Below are 21,081 nucleotides of genomic sequence, written 5' to 3' on the forward strand. Positions count from 1 at the left end.
CGAACGTAAGTGGAAGAATTGAATCGGTGATTGTTAAAAGGGAGTATGTGCCATGTAAATACAATAGAACATATCTCCTTTTAACAATGACCGATTTAATTGTCCTTTTGCACGCTCCACCCTTAAATGGCGCTTCTGTTATACGTATATAAAATAAAAGCAGCCTGCATTATTTAATAACGTTTTGGTATCGTAACAGTACCTTTCTTGGATTGTTCTCCCCATTGGAAACCTTAGGGATAATCCTTTTCTTTTAACACTTCAGAGTTCATTTCACTGTTCCTTTGCTTCGTCTTTCACTTTTAAATTCCACATATTGCTCGTTTCTTTCTCTTCTCTTCTCCTCTCCTTTCTTTCCATTATCTTAATTCTTCTATTCTCTTATTTTCCTCTTTCTTTTTATTCTTTATTTTCTTCCTGTGCTCTCTTTAGGTTTTCCTAAGTTACGTTTAATCCGTAATTGGTTGCTTTTCATCTGCTCAGTGTCCTACCTTTTCTAGTTGTAATACTCTAGTATCCTTCCAGGACTTTTGTTTTGGCCTGTGACGTTTATCAGTGACACTAACCTCACACAATATAAAATTCCATATCTAGAAGCTTAAAGATCCTAATTTGCTTTGAATTTCTCACGTTATACTAATTGCGGGGAAAAAATAATATACGAGGTGTTATCAAAAAGTTTCGAGACTAGGTCTATAACACGCTAACAGATGGAAACTCAAGGTTGCACGAGTAGGCACAGGGAGCACCGACCTTCATAAGTCAGTGTGCCAGGAGAGATTGTCCTGTGTACATCCTGTGTGAGCTGTGCAGCTGGTGCTATTGTGACCACGTGCGTTACCATGTCTGCGATTTTATCATGGACAGCATGTTAAAACAACGGGCGAACTTTAAATTCTGTGTGAAATTGCAATAGAGACGCTTGATATAATTCGGCAAGTGTACGGCGATGCTGCACTGAGTCGTTTGAAGTGTTTTGAGTTTCACGTGCGCTTCAAGAGCGGAAGAACATCACTGGAAGACGGCAAGAGATCAAGACGATCTTCAACGAATACAATACACGAAAACGTTGAAATCATTTGCAACTTGTGCATGAGGATCGTCGGAGAACAATCCAGAACATCGCTGACATTGTCAGTGTGTCATACTGCACAGTGCAGGCAATCCTCACGTATGATTTGAACATGTGCCGTGTTGCTGCCAAGTTCGTCTCCAGACTGCTGACCTAAGAGCAGAAAGAACACCGCGTCGAAGTCTGACAAGAAATCCGTCAGCGTGCCGTGGATTAACCTGTCCTTCATGTCAAGGATCATTATCGATGATGACACTTGGGTGTACGGGCACGACTCTCAGACAAAGTAACAGTATTTGCAGTGGAAGAGCCCATCATCAACATGATGGAAAAAGTCGAGGCAGGTCCGCAGCTCCATCAAGTGAATTCTAATCGTCTTTTTCAACTTTCGCGGTATTGTACATCACGAATTCGTTCCAAGGACCAGACCGTCAATAGCGAGTTCTTATGTCAGATTTTAAGGCATCTGAGAGAGTATATTCTGCGAAAGTGACCGGATCTGTAACACTTGAACAATTGCTGCTCTCCGACAACAATGTACTCTGTCGCCGTGCTCTCCTCATATGTAAGTTTCTTACCAGAAACAAGATGATCGCACTTCAGCACCAATCCTACTCGCCAGATTTGGCTGTTTAGAACTTTGCCATCTTCCAGAAGCTGAAGATCCAGCTCAAGGGTCGCCGTTTGCACACCATTACGGAGATCCAGCGCGAATCGCAGAAGGTGCTTGCCACGCTTTGAAAAGAAGACTTCCAGGACACATTCTAGGAGCGCTGTACTGCTGTATAAGGTGATTATTTTGAAGGTGATGGCGTGTAAACGTAGATAAGTAAAGTACTTTCTTGTAAACAAAACTGGTCTCGAAACCTTTTGATGTCACCTCATACAGTATATGAAAAGTGAAACTACGTTTGTTACTCGTTTTGTTTCCAATATCTGAACGATTTATCGGTAAATTACTTTCTTCCATGTTTATAAAATAGTTTATGAACAAATAAATACCTCCATTAATCAAAACAAGTATATTTTGTTGTCAGAAATTAAGTGTTTCCAGCATACCTTTGCGCCATCACCTTCTACTGACCGTAGCAATATTAGAAAACCATTGTTCTCTACATATTTCATGTGAGACGTTTTGAAAGTTCATTCTTTTTCTTTTGTTTTGTTCATTTGTTTTGTTTATTTTGTTCTCTTCTTAAATACCGGAGCACAATTTGTACTCATTGGGGTTTGATTTTTGAGGAGCACACATGATTTAATTCACTCCACAAATCACTTCCGCACTAATATGCACTTTCCTGATAACAAAGTAAACACTTCGAGCCATAAGTTGACAATTAACACTAATTTCACGTTCATGGATGACGTACTACGTCCACTTCCAACCCATAAAGAATTTGTTAGCGTCAATTATTAGGTACAAAGGTAACCAGGAAAGTTCTGTCGGTTTTTCACCCACCACTTTCGAACATTGATATGTCACTTAAGACGTTCCTGGAAGATCAAAAGTAGTCCCCATCAGCATTGACGACCTGCTGCCAACGCTCTGAAAGACCGTAGACCTTCGCGGTAGAACCATCGCGATAGAACTCGGTAGGTCGTGAAGCGAAGAAGGTATCAAGTGCATTTTGCACCTCTACTAGGGATTTGAATCGGTGTCCTCTAAGGTGATTATCCAAGGAATGGAATAGATTATAATCGTATGGTGTAATGTCCGGAAAGTATGGTGGATGCAATGGTGTTTCCCATCCAAGGGATAGAATGGTGTCCCGGGTCATCGTAGCCACGTGAGGCTTAGCGTTGTCCTGTAACAGAAGGACCCCTTTGCCATTCCGAAGTGCTCTCTCCAGAGTTCTGAGTTTTTCTTGAACACGGTTCAACTGCTGAGAGTACACAGTTGCATTGATGCTCTGACCAGCTGGTAACAGTTCTCGATGCACGATACCGTGAGCAGTCCACCAAACACACAAGAGAACATTATTTTTTGGTGCAGTGCTGGTTTCGGCTGTTTTGGAACCGGTTCATGGGATGCTAACCAATGATGACGGCGCCGTGGAGCTTCGTACAGGATTTACTTCTCATCACATGACAACACAATGTCTATAAATGGCTTCTTCCTCAGACGAGACAGCAAAGAATCACTGGTGTCTGCTCGCGTTGCCTTCTAGCCCGGAGTCAAATCATGTAGGACTCATCAACCCAACTTGTAGTGATTCCCAAGTTGATGGAGGTGCTGCCAAATGGTTTTTCCACTCATACTGAATTGTAGTCCCAGTTCCTCACATGTCTTTCCACTGTTCCCCTCAATTGCTGCCTGAATATCTTCATTTTGTACATGCACTGGTTTTCCGGCAAATGGTGTGTCTTCAAGTGTTTCGTCACCGTTCTTAAACTTGTTGAACCACCACTGCACTGTCCGCGTAGTCACGACACCTTCACCAAAGACCTGGCATATCTTCCGCCCCGCTGCAGTGATGTTTGACCCCAGTTTGAACTCGTACAACATACACGCCCTTATGACGCTCTGTGGAAATCCCATGTTCACTCTGTCCTTACGCAAGTTCACAGTGTAATTGAACTGCCACAACCAGATAGTATGTTGGATATACCCACTCCAACAACTGACCTTCGCCTTATCTTCATTCGTATTAAACTCACGGTGTGAGGGCCAATTGAACACAGACCTCCACAAAAAGCGACAGAACTTTCTTGGTTACCTCTATACGTTCGAAAAATTCTATTTATGATTTCCTTTATTCCTTTCTATGAAAAATAATGCCAAAAATTCCAAGAAATGGGATTTTACCCACAGTTTGACATAATTGGCTGTTGTACAAGTTTAGGCCACTTGCAATTTTACTTTATCAGGTTATGTGATATATATTCAGTTCCGTAGTGACTGTGGAGGAAACAAAGAAAAGAATGGAAATAGTATAACTGATAACAGAAGGAAAAAAACTCAATTTACAAACATCACAGAGAGAGTAATTAGGAGATTGAATGGTATAATAAAGAAAAATTAGAATAAGAGAATAGGACGCTGATGAGAAGAATGAGATGAATAAAAGAACGATGAACTTGAGTATAGAATTAAGCGTAAACTAGGTATGGGAAGAAATTCTAAAGAGAGCAGAGGAAGAAGAAGAAGAAGAAGAAGAAGAAGGAAGAAAAGAAAAAAATAAGAAAATAGGAGAACAATCTAAGGAAAGGTCTGTTAATGTTGAATCGATATAAATAATGTTTCTCTACGCATAAGGTTTGACTAAGAGGGATTTGCACAGAAGATGTGAACAACGAAGGGTATTGTGCATGCAATTAGTTTATTTTTGTTGTTTGTAAGTCATAGAATATAATTCTTCATTTTAGTTTTTTCTTCCATGAGACAGCTCAAATATACACATATAGTTAGTTGTTGATACACAGATCCACAAAGCAAAGAAAAGTGATCAACATTAAGTATTCTGTATTATAGCTAAAGTAACTTCCTATCCTACCATTGTTGAAAATAAATAGATAAAAAAATTTAAAGATAGGAAGAACAATACTGTTTACGTGTATTGTACTTGAATGTACTTACCTGTTACAGTGTTCGTTATGGAAAATTTCCCTATCTAGGGAAATTTTGTAACAAAATTTAGAAAATAGGAAGAAAAGGGGAATTTTAGGACAAAATGCTTCAATCCAAGGAAATAGCCGGATTGAATTAATACCTTACTTTATTGTATTAAGTTTTCCTTCTATTTTCTATTGAGAACAATAGAAAAGGGTAAACTATTTTCAGTTCCCTTGGAAATTTTCCTTCTCTGAGGTACTGGCAAATTACCCACCTCGTATCTTCGTTCTCACTTCTTTAGATAGATAGAAAGGAAAAAAGATTACAGAGCTTACTAAGCCATTCTCTTGCTTAAATTCAATGCTCTCTTCCAATCAAGAAAATCGAAACCAAATGACAGCACTTCTGATAATATTATCTTTGTCAGAAAATTCAAACATGTACAACACTACGTAAAATATTGCAGAAAATATAATAAGCTGTTCATTGCTTAGCATAGATGTCAAATATATCGCGTAGAGCTAAAAATGAAAACGAATACAAATTTTCAATGTCAGTTATTTAGATAAATATCTGTACAAGACAATATGCGTGCTACAAATTACAATATAGCTGTATTTATCTGCACACAGGGTTTCGAGGCAGCTGTGATATCATTGCTAAGTCAATGTCCGTAGTAAATAAAAATGTTTGGATGATCGCTCACGAAAAATAAAGCTATAAATATTAGTACGTCAATGGCTTGTATCCTGAGGTGTTACTAACAACACAGGGTTCATATTAAAAGAAAGCGGTGATGCTGTTCACATTTTCGCGGTCATTCATCTAGTCCTCTAACACCGCCGCAGTGTCATTTTCACACCGGTAACATCGAACCTTTGTTTACCGTAACATCGGTGCCTTGAAATTGAATTTTTTAATTTAACATGCCTTTTAGGCGAAAGAAGGCGAATGGTTAATGAAAGTGAATGATTGTAAAAATAAGGGTTTGTGTATTGCTATCGGGAATCAAACCCGGCTCCACGCGGTAGCCACTAGACCAGCGAGGAAGATTCCTGAATCCTTGGTGTTGAAATTATACCAGGGATGCACATAAGCAACACAATTTTACTCGCCCAAGAAAAAAGATACTAGCCCACATCTCACAATAGAAATGATTTACTGGTACTTACCTTCGGTATATCAAATACCGATGAACCACTCGCCCCGGGCGAGTGGGGGAGTGCTTATTTGCATCCCTGAATTATACGTTAAAGAGGTAATCATGCTGGAACCACTGGTCCGTATTGTAATTTTGTTTTACTTTTGTTGTTAAGACCATAATTTTTTGCAGTGTAGGTAAAATTTCATTAAAAAGGGAAAATTTTAAGAGTAATCAGGGTTAAATTCGCCTAAAAAAATTCACGAACACTGACCAGGTATTGTGTAAATACAAGTGCAAAAACTATTGTGTTTCGAGTAGTGTTTAATGTTAGTATATGTTTAAGCTAACTATTGCATTCAATGTAATTTTCTGTAAATATGTTTGTTTACCTGTTACATTGTCATTTAATTGTATGATATACTAATTATAATTCTTCAGTATCTTTCTTATGTTTCTGTGTTTCACCCAATGATTTGTAGATTTGAAATGTGTTTGCTTCTTTCTGTGTTTTCAATGTAGAATGCTAGCTCGTAGAAAACCTGAAGTTGAAACAAAGGATGCCCCTGACTTGTATCAAACGACAGAAGTCGCTTGTGAGGTTCGTCCAAATTTATTACTATATTCATTTACTTTTAAACATTATGCTGTGCTGTATTTGTAAATTAATTCTAGTTGAAATTTTAAAATGGTTAGGTAAACTACTTAGCAGCACATTTGGTATGCTAATGGTTGGCATAGTTGGAGACTGGAAATTAAAAATAAAGTTGAAGAATACATTTTCCCAATTACTCCAACTCGCATTCCCATCCACAATTTTACTTCTTTCGTAAGGGTTACGATAATTGTGTTGACAAATGCTCGTCAAAGCCGTCAATTATGATATAACGTAGGCTTAACGTTGCCAGTTGCCTAGCTTTCTGTTTCTCACTGTTGGATCTACATCCTGTGCTCTTAAAGTTGTAGATTCACAAAATCAAGATGCAAAAAAGTCGACCTTATTTTTAGAATGGAAGCTTTTCGGATAAAAAGCCAGATTAAAAATAAACAACAGAAATTAACGTCTGTTTTATTATGTGCCTCACATGTAACACAAAAGTTTATTATCGAATATTATCCAAAATCATTCATATAGTCCACTTTCTCAACTGTCTTATTATTTATCTTGTAATTTGCTACAGAATATTGAATCTTTCTTGTGAGGGATGTGTATTGACATTTACTATTGTTCATTTTCATACTATCATTGATAGATCAATACTGTACTTTATTTAGCTTCCTCTGTAAGGTTTTCCAATCGTAATCACTTTTTTTCATTTCTTTTAATATCTTTATATCATCACCATACAAGAGAATTTTCATGTCATATAAATGAATTAGATCGTTAACGAAAACTACAAACGACAGTGGTCTTAGTGCCGATCCTTGTGGAATACCTTTTTTTATAAAAACCTTCCTTTCATAGAATATTATTTACTTCCACATTAAAACACCTATTTGTGAGAAAACTGCTGATCCAGTTTAGGAGATAATCTAATATCAAGTAGTTTAGTTAATAAAAATGAATATTCTACTGTATCGAAAGCTTCATTTAAATCTATGTATATCGCATCTACTTGACTCTTATTTTGTAAGACGCAGCTTATATATTCAATAAACTCAACCAGATTTTTGATCGCTGACTTTTGTTTTACAAAACCATCTTGAGGTTTAACTATCTTTGAATTTAGTCTTCATATTAAGAATTCATGAATTACCGCTTCAAAATTTTTGCTAAATGAGTTTAAAATGGTAATAAGCCTGTAGTTAATAGCGTTATTCTTTTCTTCCCCTTTAAGCAATTGAAATTATGAAAGAATTTTTCTATGCTTCTGGAAAGATACCTGTTTTCAAAGATTTATTGAGTATATTTGCTAATATAGGTGGAAGATAATCTAGGCATGCCTTGATTGCATAATTTGGAGTACCATCCGGAACAATTGCACTACGCAGTTATAGCTCTTATGACGTTAGATGCAGTGATGTGTGGAATTCCTATTACATTACAATTTTTATAGTCTGATTATAATGCAGACTTTATATTTACAGAACCTGAAAAGATTGTTTGGAAATGATCCACAAATGCACTTGATATATTTTGCTTGTCAGAATGTAGAGAACTGTCATATACGCTATAAACATTATTTGGTTTCTTGATGTGACCAAAAAAACTGCAAATCACTATGGAGAGACTTCTCCAGACAAATAGTAGCAATTCTTGAATTTAATATACAGCTTTTTTGTTCGTTTTCTGTATTCTGGGAATAAATCATACCACTTTTGCTTGCTTATTTTCTTATACAGATCATGATACCTACTTTTTAAAAAAGTATTTTTAAAGCTCTTTGGTTATAAATGGACAACTGATATATTGCTTTGTTTTCAGTTTTGGAACATTATGATTGAAACTGTATACACAATCTACTATTTTGGGAAACCCGGGTTCGATTCCCGGCGGGATCTCATGTGGTTCGGATTCCACGTTAATCAGTAGGTCCACGTCTCATATACCTCGCTGCTGAACGGGACGTTAAATTCTAAAAAACAAACAAACAAACAATCTACTATTTCGTTTATTTTGGCATATGAAGGTATAACTTCTAGCGCAAGGAGATTTTTATAGATTTGAACAAGGTTATCATTTTTAAAATTGTAGTAAGAGCCACCTGTTAGTACATTCCTTTCCAAATTATTTCAATTTCTATTTGAAATGGAGAATGATGTTTATCTATTTAGACCAGACGGCAAATGAAGTATTTTGGTTTGATTTTTGACATGAAGTGGTTATATTATTTGCAGTTTATAATACAAGTATAACACAGTTCTAAGAGTTTTTATGTTTTTCTTCGAATATATTATTGTAGAGTGTATATTTCACTTGTATACAAATTAATTCTGGGTAAGTTAAAGTCACCATTAAGGAATGCCTTGTTTTTAAAGATAGGCAGCAAAATCGTTTAAGTTTCTATATACTTACAAAACATATTGTAAATTACATCTTGAGGTACATAATGCAGAACTATCCTTACATCTTCTTGAAAAAACTTAACTGTGACTCACAATGTATCTAACCCAAAGTTTTCTATATGTAACAATTCTTACTGTATGTTATTTCTAATAAGAAGTACACAGCGCCCTTCATTCGATTTACCTAAGAACTGTCTTTGGTATTTCTATCTTTTCTTATTATTGCGTAATTGCTGCTGATGTGATGGATTCATTCTTACACCATGTTTCTCTTATACAAATTATATCAGGGGCGGAGCCAGGAAGGGGTTATCGGTGCAATCACCCCCCAGAAGTGGAAACTTTCTTATTTTATATATAAATAAAACCCATCACAGAGTTTGGAGCTCTTAAAAAGTAGCTCTAAGTAGCAGTATTACAACCTACCGCCTCCTCAGAAGTCCGTCCTGGATCCGCCCCTGGATTATATCAGAATTATTTGTTTACAACTCATCACAAAAGACTTGAATTTTAGTGTCCAGTTCTCTAACATTCTGATAGTAAAGAACACTTTGAATTCATGTTCTTGATTCATAATGTAAAGAGTCGGGTTTCCGGAGGTTTCATTAATCTCTGGAATACATTGTTTTCTATTGCCTTCTTGCATTATTTTGTCATTAGTTAGAACTCCAAAGAATTTGGTAAAGACTATATTCGTGGGCCAGGAATCAGGATTAGTTATCTCTTCTGAAATAATCTACCTATAACTAACAAAATAACGCCGAAGGTTCAATGCCGCGTTCATAAAAGCTCTCCACTGACGTTTATCCTTAGTCAACTGGATCCAGTTTCTATTTCGTATTCCTATTTCTGCAAGATTCATCTTAATATTGTCCTCTCATCTGCGCCTAGATCTTCCTAATGGTCGTTTTCCGGTTGGTCTTCCAGTCAAGATTTTGAAAGCGTTCTTACTTTCTTCCATCCTGACTACATGACCTGCCCATCTAAGCCTCCTAGACTTGATGACCCTAACAATGTTGGGTAAACCGTATAAATTATGTAGTTCCTCGTTATGAAGTTCCCACCATTCCCCATTCCCGTTCCTCTTGGGTCCGAATATTCGTCTCAGGATCTTGTTCTCAAATACTTTCAATCTATGTTCTTCCTTCCGAGTAAGCGACCATGTTTCGCAACCATACAGAACAACAGACATGATTATCGTTTTATATATTTTAAGCTTCAAATTCCTCGTCAGAATTCGCGACGACAAGAGATTTTGAACTGAATAATAACACGAATTCCCTACTTTTAGTCGACATTTAATTTCTTCTTGAATATGGTTTTCGTTTGTTAATATTGATCCTAGATATTTGAAAGTAAACAATCTAATTATACTGCTATGTAAAATGAAGAATGTATGTCATACTTCGTTTTCAGTTTTTTGCATCTGATCACTTTATTTTTAATTTTTCCACCACAAAAATGATGAGATCCTTTATAATAATAATAAAGCTATAATAGAATTACAACAACAATTACCTAAACAATTAAATTTGATGAAAATTAAATTACACGACGGAGTCGAACGTGGGTCTGCCTCTTGGTAGTTTTGTATGATGCTTCGACCCTACAATTCTTTCGTGAAAAGGTGACAAATTAAGGTAAAAGTTACAGATGTAATACCTTTATTTTAAAATATGTGAAAACCTAGCTAATATTCCTGGACGTCTAGATTCAATTTTAATAATTAAAAAGTGACGTCTGCCATTTTTCTTCTTACTAGGTTGGGAAACAAAATATTAAAACTCAACCTCCACTTGTGGAACGTTTCGATGCACTTTCCTTGATTGACAAAAGACTATTTGATCTGCTTCTGAGTTGAAGAAGGAAATGATGAGTAACTGAATTAATGATCGAATCTTCATACAGACCTTAGTATCTGGACTAATCCTAAATGAAAGGTTTAAAACTAGCTGTTTTTTTTTTTTTTGCAACATCGGGTAACTGGTCAGCGTAGCAAGTGGTTACCGGATCCAGAGTTGGAGTGGGTCAATGAAAACTTCTCACGTCCCACGACCCACCACCCACCATGACCCACTCTGACCCACGACCTACCATGACCCACCACCCAGTGTGACCCACCACCCACAGTGACCCACTCTGACCCACCACCCTCGGTGACCCACCACCCACTGACCCACCAACCACGGTGACCCACTCTGACCCACCACCCACCATGAACCACTCTCATCCACTTTGACCTACTCTGACTCACCAAAATCCATCGTCATCAACTCTGAACACGATCCACGGCCTCTTCTAAACTGACTAAAGAGTTTAAACTTGTAATAAACCAAGACTGTGAAATTGTCACTAATCGGAGTTTGAATTTCTAGTCAATCGCTCAAGCACCACTCTGTTACAATAACAGTGGATCTGACCTAAGGTATAAAATGGTAAAGTGTTTGTCAGTGAGGAAATTGAAACAGTTCGAGGTGGGGGGAAATTAGTGTGTGCCTAAAATATACTTGTACTAAGAGAGTATTCTTTCAAGTGTTAATTTCTGAACGCATTCCACAAGAAACTTCTATTCGCAGGAAAATACCCCTGTACAATATGGAAAAGGTTATGTTTTTCAGTTCACAGTATTTTTCTCACAAAAGACTTGAAAAATCAGTTGTTCATACGGTATAAAGGTGCTCGGTTACCCTCTGTGAGAGCATCTCCATAAAGTATGCTCATAATTGTAATTTGTGTAATCACTAAAACACCATGTTAAATTTAAGTTACAAATATGCATAATTGCAATTATTATGAATATTTATTCAAAGTAGTTTACCTAAACCGAAGAAGAGACTTACTAAAAATTAGGTACAAAGTTGAATAACACAAATAAGCCATTAATAATACAAGTATACATTTTCCGTAACACGTAATTTTCCACCTTAAAACAAATCTGAAATCGGATTTATTTCCTGTTGGTAACTTTTTGGCGGTAAATCATCCGCAGTGGAATGATGTCCATCCTTCAGCCAAGAAATAACTAGCTCGTCTACTTTGAGGTTGTCTAGCGGTGGGCCATTAACATTGATGAACAACAAGCTAGACAATGTTTGAGCACTTAGTGTATTTCTAATATTAGTCATCTGTAAATTCATAAGGGGAAATTCCCGTTCGCATTCTGTCGTGGAAATTGATAATATTTCTACCCGATTTCTGCAACTTCTCATCGACAATCTGCTTGTTAGACTTAAGTGTGATAACGATTTTTCTTGGTTAGGTTTGAAATACTCAGCAAGAAGTATCATCTCTCTATCACTATACATCTTTTCCATATCGACCATGTCAGTTGGTAATGTCGACTCATGTAGAACAGAAACTTCATCTACCACGCCTTTGATAGGGAATCTTGTGAATAAATTCTCAATTAAAGCCTGATAAACTGATGATTTCTTATTTGTTTATAAATTTAATTTTTGTAATTACACATGAAGGTTTGATACCATTACCAAGTTCCCTCCCCCGTCTAGAAAGCGAAAGGGAACGAGGTTCCTGGAAAGTGTTCAGAGTTGAATGATAATTTCCCTCCTTCTTCAACTTCAATTACCACACTGCTGTTTTCCATGTGCCAAATTACGATGAATTTCAATTAAATTATCATAGTATAATTATTTCCTTGTTGAATTATCGATACTTTTCAGTGGAAAAAAAGATGAAATTTCAAAGTTTCAAATCAAAGTAAGTAGACCAACGTAAAGGGAGAAAAAGTGTAAAATTTTCCTTACAATTATGAATACAATCCAAACTTCAAATTTCCGTGTAATTAAGCTTACAGTACAAATTTTATGCTTATTTTTCTCACAACTTTATGGGTTGATTGCCCTGTGCTGTAAGCGCTCCAAATAATAAACATAAGCTTCAGCAATTATTATAGCAGAAAGCAATGGATATATGAAGCCAAGCACTGTATTTTTTGTTTCTAATTTTTTTCTTAAATAACATCGATCGTTTTCGATCATTTTTACAAACCAACTCACTACCAATTTTCCATATATAGAAATCTCCCCCACATAAAGGAGAATTTAAAAAAATGCTAGGACACACACTGTTTATTTTCAATAAAGAGTTAATACACTGAATTTCATCTCCGTAAGTTTAACGGCTTGCGAGATACTCATTTTTTTTTCCGCAAAAATTCGGATCCTCACTACCTCCTTAGGATAATATGCATTATAATAAAAGCAATATAATATCCCAATTTGGATTAAGGCCTAACTATATACCAAAAATAAATTCATTTGACTTTGCAATTTGACCGTGATGATCAGGCACACATAGTTACATTCAGTTTTTTATATAATAATTTATATATTACAGTGATTCAAAAATGTATTTTTTCCAGTAGTTGGCTCTAAAAACTCACAGGTCTCGAAAGCCAAGTAGTAGTGTAAGTCCTATTGCTATTATTACTATTAAAAATATCAATATCCAAAAGTGCCTGAAGTTCTTTTTTCACTTGGTTAGATATACTCACCTCAAGTAAGTAGACAGAAACAAATGGAAAAGAAAGGGAAATGAAGGTCTTGAAAGTAAAACGGAGACAAATTTATCAGTCTTCAGAAGATACTGTCTAAAATGCAGTGAGCAGAGAGGGTCGGTAGATTATACTGAGTCTGTGGGTCGCAGTTGGTTACGGTGAGTGGTTGCTCGCAGTGGGTCATGGTGGGCGGTGGGTCACAGTGGGTCACGGTGGGTGGTGGGTCACAGTGGTTCATGGTGGGTGGTGAGTCGCAGTGGGTCACGGTGGGTGGTCACAGTGGTTCACATGCTGTTGACCCACGACCCACTGACCCACCCAGAAAACTTGACCCACTGACCCACTCCATCTCTGACCGGATCGTCTATTTTTATTTTTTTTAACTAACAAGTAACGCATCCCAAGTGCAATACTCCGATTTTGATAACATTTGGCAGGTAGATACTACATACGAAATAAACGAACACGTGTTTTTTTTTATTTTCTGCGGAAACGCTGTTTTAGGGAGCAAAAGCCCCCGTCCAAAATTTCGGAATTTGACGCTAGAAAGGCAAAAAACAAGTGGACAGAATGAACAAAATTGTGCACAGATATTGTGGACGTAAAATGAAGGGATATAGTTTTCGTAGTTTCCTATAAAAAAAAAAAAAAGTTAGGTTGGACATGGACCCCTCCAAACCTTTGATCACGAAATATCAAAAGTGCTAATAACAGTATGTCAGGAGTATGTAAAGAACATGAAGAATTGCAACGAAACTTTGTGTAGAGACAATACGCAAAAAATAAACGAATACGTTTTTTTTTTCTGCGGAAAAGCGGTTTTAGGGAGTAAAAGACCCCACTCAAATTTTGGGATTTTAAACCCGAAAGGCATAAACAAGTGGATAGAAGTGAACGTAATTGTGCACACATATTGTAGACGCAAAATGAGGGAATACGTGTTTCGTATTTTCCTGAAAAAAAAAAAAACGGTTAGGTGGGGCACGGACCCCTCCAAATCTTTGATCACTAATTGGAACGAAACTTTGTGTATGGACAATACACAAAAACTAAACGAATACGTTTTTTTTTTTTACTTTCTGCGAAAAACGGTTTTAAGAGGCAAAAGCCCGCATCCAAATTTTTGGAAGTTGACACCCGAAAGGCCAGAAGAAGTGAACCGAAATGAATGAAATTGTGCACATATATTGTAGACATAAAATGATGGAATACGTGTTTCGATTTTCCTTAAAAAAAAAAAAAAAAAAAGTTTGGGTGGGACTAGTGTTCTGAAGGCCTGGAAAAAGCAGGAAATTCTGGGTATATATACACATGGCCTTATTTAGGTGGGTGCAAAGGTGCACGTGCACCCCCTTTTTTTGTAAATATACCTAAAGTAAGAAGCTAGGAGTGAAAATAGCAGCACTTTGCGAAAATTTTTGCTGTCATGCTTCCATTTGGTCTTAAATCAAAGGGAAGTTTTGCAAAATCGATAGTTTAAGTCAATTTTCTAAAAGTTGAAACACAAGGATTCACCAAGAACAGACACAGCATTTCCACTCCACATCACAGATCACAGATGCCTAAAGGCATTTAAAAAAATCCAGTGGACTGGTAGTTATTGGTGCACCCCCTCAGAAAATCCTGGATCCGTCCCCTCGCCCCAATTGACGGCGCTGAATTTGGATTTAAACGGCATCGGAAGTGTCACTGTTCATCTCAAAGACCCCGAAAACTATGAATTCGATACTAATATCGACCATTTTCAATCATTTCTATATCTTTTTCTCTCTAAAGTTGGGGGCCTGAGTTTGGATTTATGAGGGACACTAGGAAAGTTTTGAGATGTGGACAACTAGAAAGCAGGAAGTGAACAATTTTCACTAATTCGGATTCACTGCGTCACTGTTTATCTGAGCGGCACCCAAAACTATGAATTCGATATCGATAATTTTCCGTCATTTTTATATATCTTCCCTTCCCCCAATTTGCGGGAATCAATTTGGATTTAAACGGCATCGAAAGTGTCACTGTTCACCTCAGCGATCCCGAAAACTATGGATTCGACACTAATATAGGCTATTTTCAATCATTTTTTTTTTATATCTTCCCTTCCTCCTAAGTTGCAAGCCTGATTTTTTAAATTTAAACCTCATTGGAAGTGTCACAGTTCATGTTACTGAACCCGAAAACTATGGATTCAACACTAATATGGGTCATTTTTAATCATTATATACATATCCAGGGCCGTACCGTGGAAAATCAGCGCTCGGGGCGAAAGTATACGACTGCGCCCCCCTGCGAACCCCATCTATGTTGTAAATTTTGTCGAGATCGGTCTGGTGGTTCAAAAGTTGTTAAGTTACAAAAATAGTCACTTTCATTTTCATATAACTTGTCACACTAGAAAACAGATATTTGTTTACATATAGGATTTTGAATATAAAATTTATATAAAAGTCGATATGAGAATATTAAATAATATTAATTTCATGTTTTAGTGTATGAGTATTAGTGTAATTTGCCTACTGCTTTCTCTTTTAAGAAGAAATTTGGTTAAAATTAACAAAATTTCACTAGATCAAAGAGCATATTAAGAACTCAGTTTCATTCAAGAGACTTATTTGTTGCAACAGAAACGCTTCATGGTGGTAGATTTGTATGCAGCTGTTAAAATCCTGTAATTAATACACAACCACGAATAAACGACGAAAAGGCATATAAAGGAGAGTGCAGATTATTAATTTTCAAAAATAATTACAACAGTTTTATATTCGATTGGTTCTTTTTTTTTTTTAGATACTCGCAATATTGAAATTTCTCAACTTACACTTTCACGCATTTGAAAAAGTAAAAACGGTTCCATTACTAGTAAAATTCACCTAATACAAAGATTTTTGTTATTTTCCCAATTTTTTCCAATTTTCCGGAAAGAAACCGAAAAAACGATTTTTTACCAATCGTTTCAAAATTTCCGGAAATTTTACAACACTAGGTGGGACATAGACCCCTCCAAAACTTTGATCGTGAAATATCAAAAGTGCTAATAACAGTACATCAGAAGTGGTTAAATGACATGAAGAATTGGAACGACACATTGTGTAGAGACAATACGCAAATAATAATAATAATAATAATAATAATAATAATAATAATAATAATAATAATAATAATAATAATAATAAACGAATATGTGTTTTTTATTTTCTGCGGAAAAACGGTATCAGGGGGCAAAAGGCCCCAGCCAAGATTTTGAAATTTGAGGCCCAAAATGTAAGAAGTGCACCGAATTGAATAAAATTGTGCGCAGATATTCTAGACGTAAAATGAGGTAATTGGGTTTCGTATTTTCCTGGAAAAAAGCAGTTGAGTGGCGCACGGACCTTCTAAATCGTTGATCACGAAATACCAAAAGTGCAGATAAGTATACGTAAGAAGTTCCTAAAAAATATGGAGACTTGCAAGGAAACTTCGTATAGAGACAATTTGCAAAACAATAAATGAAACGTGTTTTAATTTGTGCGGAAAAACAGTGCTGGGCCCTAGGCCTCCTCCGAGAAAAAATAAATATTGCCGTGATAACACAGGAAGGAGTGGAGTGGACCGAAGCAAATGAAATTGTGTATAGATATTGTATAGACCTTATTAAAATAAGGCCGTTCGTGTTTCTCAAGTGTCCCTATGCGCTTTGCTTCAAATTTAACCCATCAACAGCAAACAGGAAATTAATCGACACGTGTTTCTGTTTATGCGGAAAAACATTGTAAGGGTTAAAAGTGACTCCTAAATACGCTATACTGTTTGTGCTTGTTGTTGATCTGCCAAATTTGAAGAAATCGGATGGAGACACTTGTGAAACACGAAAGGCCTTATTTTAGATATCTAATATCTACAAACAATTTTATTCGCTTCGGTCCACTCCTTCCGCCACTTAACGCCTCGGTCCACTCAACAGGTTATTTCTTTTCAGGAAAATACGAAACTCGTACGTCCTTATTTTGTCTACAACATCTGTGCTCAATTTCATTCACTTCGGTCCACTTCTTCTTGCCTTTCAGGCATCAACTTTCAAAATTCTGGGTGGGGGCTTTTGTCCCCTAAAACCGTTTTGCCGCAGAAAATTAAAAAAAAACCGTATTCGTTTATTTTTTGCGTATTGTTCATACACAAAGTTTCGTTGTAATTCCTCATGTCCTTTACACACATCTGACATACTGTTACTAGCACTTTTAATATTTCGTGATTAAAGGTTTGGAGGGATCCGTGCCCCACCTAACCTTTTTTTTTTTCAGGAAAATACGAACCCCGTATTCCCTTATTTTACGTCTACAATATCTGTGCACAATTTCGTTCACTTTGATCTACTTGTTTTTGCCTTTGGGGCGTCAACTTTCAATATTTTGGGTGGGGAGTTTTGCCCCTAAATCTGTTTTTTCGCAGAAAATAAAGAAAAACACGTATTCGTTTATTTTATGCGTAGTATCTACCTTCCAAATTTTATCAAAATCGAAGTGTTACACTTGGGAAGTGTTATTTGTAAGGCTCGAATCCCCGCATGTTCAAAGTTTTTAACATGCTATAATTTCAATTCCAATCTATACTCTGTGTAATAAGCAAGATCTCCTGTGAAAAAGGAAAGAGATGTTCGAATGACAAGAATGACGGAGAACCGGAGTAGGTCCATAAATTCCAGAATTGGTATTTTCGGTTAAGGGTAGATCTTTAGGACTACTTATGGTCCGTGGACCGCATTTTGAGAAAGACTACCATAAACAAAAATAACCCTTATTATCAACTAATTTGTATATTCAGTGTAACATATAATTAATATATATTTTAAATGTGCATTTATACATGCATGTACTATTGTTTCAGTTAGAATTAATAATATAACAATAATGCATATTCTTTTCAGCATTGCAGTACAACTGCAACAGAAAATGGAGATGGCTGGTTCGAGCAACATGTTGCTGGAGGATTCAAAGTATGGCAGATTATGTTTCTTTGTTGTGCAGGATTGCTCACAATCGGTAAATATCATATTTTTTGAGGGGTAAAATTACTGACAGTTACTGAGTTATATGCTTCTTTTGATGCTATAGTACCATAACAACAACTAATTGTTTTCAGTGCTGCAAAATTGGGGGTTTTCCCCTAAATTTGAGAGCAACGTTTCTTCTTAAAATAATTTGTAGTGTAAATTCCTGGAGAAATTGTTTATCTCTTGTTCTTATAACAAATGCTTTTAACCTCCACACATCCTTGAGGTTCTTGTCTCTTTTCTACAAACTCACTTTAAAGCATCTATTGAACCTATCTAACAATTACTCCTTATCCTCACTCAAAAATATTTTGTTATAACTATCAGGTTTCGTTTTTGAAACAGCACAGATCTCATATACTATTTTAAATTGAAAGGGTTGTATGGAATTTAGACTTTTCAGATACAATCTAGTGGAAAATTTTCTTTCTGGATTGGCATCATTGATTATTTCTTTGTGTTCGGTGAAAACATTGATTTTGTTTCTAGCTGTGAGTATAAATAAAGTTTATATTTAGAGATGCAAAAAAGCCGGCTTTTTTGAATCGATGGTTTTTTTCACATAAAAAGCCGGCTTTTTTGAAAAAAAAACGAGAATATTGGAAATTTTGGCTTTTTTCATTTTCATGATTTTTCTATCTAAATAGCTTTCTTATAGTATACTCTATAGTTAGATAAGAATTTCATGACCTAAATGCGATATTTCGCTCTGAAATTCACCATCAAGATGGATGGAGCACATTTTTTACGAATTAAAGCTAACATGAAGAATGTAGTATTTGAGGCAATTTTAGAGGCTATTTAACTTTATTTTAACTTTTGAGTTATCGACATTTTTTCTTCTCTAGATCATTTCAATTTGTCATCCGTGTTTCATTTCTAAGAGCTTAGTACTCTAGCTTCTAGAGCAAAAGTTAAACTTCCTTTTTTCTATATATTCGTCAAAGCGTACTTTTTCAATATATCCGTCAAACCGTAATTCCACATTTCTGTTATACTATAGCTGTGCAGCGATTTAGCCAGGGGTGTAGCCAAGGGGGAGCCCATCGGGGCCAGGCCCCCCCAAATGGTTTCCTGGCCCCCCGAATGACCAGCTTTTAAAACATCATAGTAAAATTATCTCGCTTCATTCATTTAAAAGTAACAAAGTTTATTGACAATTAATAATTTATGGTAAAATAGTATGGAGAAATATTGTTTTTCCATACCGATCGAAAAATAGTATAGTATCTCTTCCTTATATCGATCGAAAAATAGGATACTTTTTGTGACAGCAGATTACACAATTTACTGCGATTTATATTTGACAGTTTGAAGACAAATGTTTTGACAAGGTACTACAAATACAGCCATAAAACAAAGGTACTAAACTGATTTGTAAGTACATTATATTTTACATGCTTTAACAAATGTTTTAAAAGACTTAGAGGATAGAAAATTAGGTGAGAAACAATGCTTTTATTCAATTTGGATTTCATTCGCTCTCTCTTTTATTTCTACTCAGTGTAATAAAATAATTATGTTTTTTAGTCACGAATAATAAATAAATATTTTTGTCAGGAAACCGTAAAGAAATTAAGTGAAATTTCAAAGAAAATCAATCTTGTGTAGATAGGTTCTGTACACAAGGTCTTAAATTTAAATATAAAGGTAACCAAGAAAAGTTTTGTTGCTTTTTCACCCACCACCTTCGAACATCGATATGTCACCTAACCTAGAAGATCAAAAATAGTCCCCATCAGCATCGACGACCTTCTGAAATCGTTCTGGAAGGCCATGCAATCCATCGCGGTAGAACTTGGTGGGCCGTGAAACGAAGAAAGTATCAGGTGCATTTTGGACTTTTACTAGGGATTTGAACTGGCGTCCTCTAAGGTGATTGTCCAAAGAATGGAACAAGTGATAATCGGACGGTGCAATACCCGGGGAATATAGTGGTTGCAATATTGTTTCCCATCCAAGGCGGAAAATGGTGTCCTGAGTCATCCTAGCCACGTAGGACTTAGCGTTGTCCCGTAAACGAGGACCCATTTGCAATTCAGAAGTGACGGCTCCAGAGTTTTGAGTTTTTGTTGAGCACAGCTCAACTGCTGACAGTACACAGTTGCATTAATACTCTGACCAGCTGGTAGCAGTTCCCGATGCACGATGCACCAAACACACAGAAGGACCTTCTTCTGGTACAGTGCTGGTTTCTGCTGTTTTGAAATCGGTTCATGCGATGCTAACCAATGATGACGGCACCGTGGAGCTTCGTATAGGACACACTTTTTATCACATGTCAACGCCCTGTCCAGAAATGGCTCCGAAGCAGTAAATCAACACAGGCGACTGCCGCGTTGCCTTCTGGCCCGGAGTCAAAATATGAGAGACCCATCGACCCAACTTGTAGTGCTTCACAAGTTGATGGATGTGCTGCTGAATGGTTTCACCACATACTGAATTGTAGTCCCAGTTCCTCTTTGTACATGTGTTGGTCTTCTGGCACGTGGTGTTTTCTGGTGTTTCGTCGTCGTTCTTAAACTTGTTAAACCATCGCTGCAATGTCCGCGTCGTCACGACAGCCTCACCAAAGGCCTGGCATATCTTCTGTCCCGCTATAGCGGCGTTTGACCTCCTTTTGAACACGTTCAGCATACATGCTCTTATGACGCTCTGTGGATGTCCCATGTTCCCTCTGCCTTTACGCAAGTTCACTGTGTGGCTGAATTGCCACAACCAGGTAGTATGTTGGATATACCCACACCAACCACTGACGTTCGCCTTATCTCCA

General features: G+C 36.6%; 1 protein-coding gene across 2 annotated transcripts in view; it reads left to right on the top strand.

Annotated features, from left to right (window-relative positions):
- Positions 1-21,081, top strand: part of LOC145668772 (uncharacterized) — a 52,071-nt gene that overhangs the window by 17,831 nt on the left and 13,159 nt on the right. Inside the window, exons 2-3 of one of the 2 annotated variants that reach the window (XM_081736931.1) lie at positions 6,289-6,367; positions 18,183-18,297. In XM_081736931.1, coding sequence (XP_081593057.1) covers positions 6,290-6,367; positions 18,183-18,297 — 193 coding nt within the window. In that variant the 5' untranslated portion in view covers position 6,289. The remainder of the gene's footprint in view (positions 1-6,288; positions 6,368-18,182; positions 18,298-21,081) is intronic. The other variant, XM_081736932.1, reaches the window with a different exon arrangement.

This window comes from Thermobia domestica, chromosome 13 (assembly GCF_964235325.1).
Source record: "Thermobia domestica chromosome 13, izTheDome1.hap1.1, whole genome shotgun sequence".
Taxonomy (NCBI): Eukaryota; Metazoa; Arthropoda; class Insecta; order Zygentoma; family Lepismatidae; genus Thermobia; species Thermobia domestica.